This window comes from Cynara cardunculus (assembly GCF_001531365.2).
Source record: "Cynara cardunculus var. scolymus isolate 2C chromosome LG 16, CcrdV1, whole genome shotgun sequence".
Lineage (NCBI taxonomy): Eukaryota > Viridiplantae > Streptophyta > Magnoliopsida > Asterales > Asteraceae > Cynara > Cynara cardunculus.
In genome coordinates, this window is record NC_037543.1 from 757,519 (window position 1) to 763,065 (window position 5,547).

At 31.0% G+C, this 5,547-nt stretch overlaps 1 protein-coding gene across 1 annotated transcript; it reads right to left on the bottom strand.

Annotated features, from left to right (window-relative positions):
- Positions 1-1,156: 1,156 nt before the first annotated feature.
- On the bottom strand, positions 1,157-4,891 carry LOC112529539 (vacuolar-processing enzyme-like). Its single transcript, XM_025140861.1, has 9 exons — positions 4,709-4,891; positions 4,385-4,549; positions 2,862-3,018; positions 2,674-2,759; positions 2,274-2,473; positions 2,061-2,109; positions 1,745-1,945; positions 1,423-1,614; positions 1,157-1,339 (listed from the first exon to the last, which is right to left on the bottom strand). The coding sequence occupies exons 1-9, from the start codon at positions 4,889-4,891 to the stop codon at positions 1,157-1,159; spliced, it is 1,416 nt and encodes a 471-aa protein (XP_024996629.1).
- Between the last annotated feature and the right edge of the window lie 656 nt (positions 4,892-5,547).

A 5,547-nucleotide genomic window follows, 5' to 3' on the forward strand; every position in this document is an offset into this window, starting at 1 on the left:
AACCACACGGTAGTCCGAGTGATATGCCAATATGTCTTGGGCCCATATTTTATTTTCAAAACTTAACATACACTTTTCTTCATAGTTACTAAAATATGTTATATATATATATATATATATATATATATATATGTATATTTATAATTAATAAAAAAAAATTACAATCTAAAGATATTGTTTAAGAAGTCTTTCACATTTTACACGGTTTCTTGGAGAAGATGATGTACAAAGGTCTCCGTACTTTATACATGTTTTTTATCTAAACCATATAGAAGATATAAGTACCATTAAATTGTGGACTCGATGAGCTATTTAGCTGACCCGTATCACACATCTTAGGAGCAAGAATTTTGAAAACAACCAAGGCAAAGGACAAGGTAACTATAGACTACATGTTAGTTGGCTAGTTGCCAGTTAATTTCTTACATTGGTTACACGAATCACATTACATACGTTGTGCTTTGTATTCCACTAAGGAAGTAACTGAGATGTTCTTCTACTTAAATATGTTTAACAAGTTGTAATATTTTCTGGTGAGTTGAGTAAGATGTCTTATATTCCTACGTGGACTTAGGGGTGTGACACGTACACACACATAGATAGGAGTTTCAAACAAGAACACTACCATTTTCCAAAAACATGAGATTGTCCATACCACATGTGATAATATCACTTGTTGGACTTGTGATGTGCGGGTGACTTCGCCTGCGACATAGGTCATGCCAAAAGGTCATCTTTTTTTTTCTTTTTCTTTCTGACTGAGTATCACAATGATATGGATATTCTCGTATTTTCATAAAATAATGGCTATATATATACACACACACTATATTTTCTAAAAAAAACTTAAATTTTTTGCACTAGTCTCGATTAATGAAGGGACCGAGATTGGTTACTAAAGGACAAATTATAGCTATTAAGTCAAGGTACATGATCAGTTAGGACAGCTGTGGACCTGGTAAAATGTTATTTTGTGCATAACAATATATATATCACCTTATCAAAATGATAAAGAGATTAATATTGCACAATCATATCGACTATTTGATGCTCTTTGATTGGCTATGTAGACAAGATTGTGCAAATGATTTTCTTTGAAATAAAAACGATTTATCCATCCTTATTAGCATTTAATTTACTTTTACATTATACAGGATCAGGCGCTGTAACCAACGTTTGCAGGATTCCATTTGCCCATGTTATATCCGCGACATGCTGCCTTTGTAGCTTTGTCCACGGCTTCTGTGGTAACACCATTGTTGCACAGATTTGCAAATGCTCGGGTGTATTTCATGCCATATTGAGTTAATGATCCACAATTTGTCTCAAATATTCGAACCTTCAACAATCAAAAGTTAGACAAGTTAATAAAAAAAAACAAGCAAAACCATGTCCAAATGAACGCAAAAGATGGTTTTTTACCATAGATTTAAGACATCCCCAATCATCCACAAGGGCCGATCCTTTACCTCTCACTGTTCCATGTCCTTTGCCTAATAAATAGCCTTTGATAACATCGACACTACTGTCCAAATGTGCCCTATGTGCTGTTATTTCCTTAATTTGCTTGAGTAGTTTCTCCTTTTGTTGTGGTTTTTCTGTTGATTTATTGTACTGCATAGAACATGAAATCCACAAAAAATTATTCCATATTTACTTTTAGTTTTCGAAGATAGTTCTATCAGCGATTGGTAGCCCAATTATAATTAGAACTATGATTTTTGTTACTGTACTACATAAATACCATTTTCCACATGGAATACAGATCTGCGTCTCTTTGGTTGACAACACCCAAGACATCCAAAGATTGAAATGGGTTCATGGATATTTCGCTAGGAGCGGAGCCTTGATATACGGAAACAACCTCATTGCTTATGTGTAGAGTACCATATTGCATCACATGAGATCCCTCAGAAGAGTGGTTATTGAATGTCCTTTTCTTCACCTACAAACATTTTGTGTGATTTTTGATTCAGATATTCTTTTATCACGCATAATTAGCTCCTAGAAAGCCTTAAAATTTAAATGAAGTTAGCAAAAAGAAAACCCCAATAACCAACCTTCAAGTACTGTTTTTTCAGAGTTTCTTTATTTAAATCTTCTGACTCACTAAGAACCAAAAGTCACAAAAACAGCTAGTTAGATATCAAATCAACAGGCTTCATCAAGCACCATGAAAATAGATTCATAGTCATTTATGTTTCTCGTTCCCTGTTGCTATAAATTCGCTATAGGAAGTAGGCCACAAGAAATAGACTGGGAAAAAAAAATACCTGTCTTCCATCCATGAAATGCTGTATAAATCACCTAAGCAGGTATCGAACTCTGGAGGCGGGGGAGGATTCATACCGGGACAATACGTGGCCCAGCTATTTTCGTCCGCATTCGAAGCAGTTGTCACATAAATATTCAAATCTGTCGGCAACAAACCTTCAAAAATACTTCCACTTTCACATGATTCTACATATATGACCTACATTAACACCAAAATGGTTCTTTCAATGTCATGATCGATGAATCCCATATAAGTTAGACACAAACCTTCAAATCTGTATATATGTAAGAACTTCACTTCTTTCAAAAAAGACTTATAGAAAGATCCAAAGGAGGTTTCACATATCATAACAAGATGATCAACGATATATCAAGATGATCAGGATCTGTCATTCTTACCATCTCGTCATAGGTACCACTCGCATGCTTTGTTTTCAAAACGTGGATGAAATCATCTGCATATATGATAGGCAAGACCGGCATCCCTATCAAAATTTGCACAATACTTGTGTTAACAAATAACGATTTAATATTTTGATTTTCATCGATCTACGAAAGCAAATTAGTCAAAGGCAGAAACAGGATACCAAGAACTCCAGGGCCACCATGATCAGAGTAAAATATGAAGATTTTATCATTAGGCTTGCTCGCTACAACTTTCTTGCTTCCACCTTTCACAGCTGTTTTGTCGCCAAGAAGAACGGCATAGAAATTGGCTGCCGTCACACTTTCACCCGTATAATCCTAACATGAGTTTAACGGATGTTTTAAAAATCATCATAGTTTGATTCAATTCAATGGGTAAATTTATGCATTTTGTGTCTGTTTGTATATCTTCTCCGTTGTTTATGTCTCATGCGATAAACGCTAACAATATTTGCGATTGAACTAATGATACTTGTGACAGAATTCGGAATGTTTAAAAGCAATGAAATTGAAGAAGTCTGAACTTATAATTAAGGGATATTTGAAGCACAAAATGTTCAAAATGAGATCGAGATTTCTTGTAATAAAAGTTGACCGCAATAAAATCCATATTCAAAACGGAAAAAGGATAAGAGAAAGTAAAAAAATTTCTATGTATATCGACAAATGGGAATTTATTTTTATTGGAGAGAAAATGCGTCATTCATCGTTTTGAACTTATTTGTTTGATTTTCCATTAATTAATTTTTTATTTATAAAAAGTTTGTTTAAAAGAGTGTTGAGCATAAAATCTATACTATATTATAAAGTATTTGATAAAAAAATTAAAAATCATTTTTTATACATGAAATACTGTTTATCGATGAATAGTATTTAAAATTCAAGATTATAAGTAATTTTGCATAAATACAACTTATTAAAACTTCATTTTTAAATTTTTGTAATTAACTGCAGATAAAAATAATGAAATACATGATATACATCTATTTAAAATATAATTAAGATAATTATTGAGTTCTAACAGAATATTTAATTATTATATTTAAAAAATTATTTTATTAAACCAAAAATAAATTAGTTCGCTTTTAAACTTTAATTAAATTGTAATAAGAATTTGAATTAATGAAATTATACAAAAACAAGAACTTTTAAATAGTTAACTTGATACTAATATCGATTATTTTTTTCAATTTTTTTTATATTTCATTAAAAAATAAAAATATTTTCTTTTTTTTCACAAAACCACATAAAATCGGATTATAACATCAATAGATCCAAAATATAAAACGAAACATCAAAATCAAAAACTATCTCGTTCCATTGCACGAGTACCCTTCTAGTAGTTTAATAATATATAAATCGAAAGTATAAACCATGTAATTCTTTAAAATTAAATTTTAACCATTGATTTTGTTTATTTTGAAATTTAAAAGCGATTATTACATTAGTTAAATACGAGGTTGAAAATAAACTTAGGAGCCGATTTAATCTACATCATTGATCATTTATATAGACGGTTGAGATTGTTTTGTATTGTTTGTAACAATTATACGTTTTTGTACTTTAAACTCCCTTTATATAATTAATGTAAAAAATCTCCAAAAATAACAAACTATTACATATTTTTTTTGCTTATTATTTTGAAGAAATTATTGGGAGATTAGTGAAGAGGTTCTTAGATTACCTTTGGCACACCAGCATAGACATCCGAGCCGTTGGGACTGTTAATTATGACGCCTGGCCTTGGGTTATATTGATTGTTGGCAATATCATCATACATGAACACGATTATATGTTCATCCTTCAATCCTCCCCGTTTTAGTATTTGATAAGCATGACAAACATCTGCCTGGATTGATGACACATATTATAAGACAACCCATTTTATTCATTTGGGTCATACAACACATTTACAACAGAGAATCTCTAGGAAATGTGCAAATTTATTTAGCTTGCATACATCTTGATCAACTAATAATTAAACCAAAAATCAGGAAATGTGAATTACCTGATGACGATAATTAAAATACTGATTTGAACCGGCTACGAGGACTGCCCATGTCGTGCTATTTTCTTGTGGTTGATGCTTAAACATATTAAACAAACTAGGTCGGTTAGCTTCGGAGAATTGTACCACAAGCACAACTAGTAGTATCAAGTAGAGCTGAAAAATCGTTAACCAATGTGCCATTTCAATTGAATAGAATACTGATGATTCAATGAAATTGAAATGGTTTATATCTATATAACTATATATAAGGGAGGAATCAAATACAAATCAGGTCATTTATATATAGCATTAATGCACTTCTTTTCTAGAAGAACAATTAATATATATTCTCTATCTTGAAATTTTGGAAATATCTTCAATGTGAAAAGAAGAATTCACAATCTTTTTTGATTTCGGATATTATAAGAGTAAACTTTTGAATTCATATATATTTTTTTATTTTAGATTATGTTGAATAGAGTATCTTCAACAAATTCTTTAGAAATAAAGATTTTAGGATTTTTTTTTTAACAGATTCTTCAAAGCCTACTCTCTAAAATGGAAAAAATATGAGAAAAAAAGGTGAAAATCTCCAAATTTCAAGAATTCTAAAAAATAATTACTTATGAAAGATGAAATTATTTTTTATATTTTTTTATTCTTCCTACTAGGGGTGTATGCGGGTTGGGTTGGACTAGACGATTTACGACATTTATACAACCCAACCCACAATTATGGTGGTTTGGAGAAATCCCAACCCACCCGACTTATTTAAAATTACTAGAAGGGTACTCGTTCAATGCATCGAGACACATTTTCATTTCAATGTTTCATTTTATTTTTTATCCATGTCGATA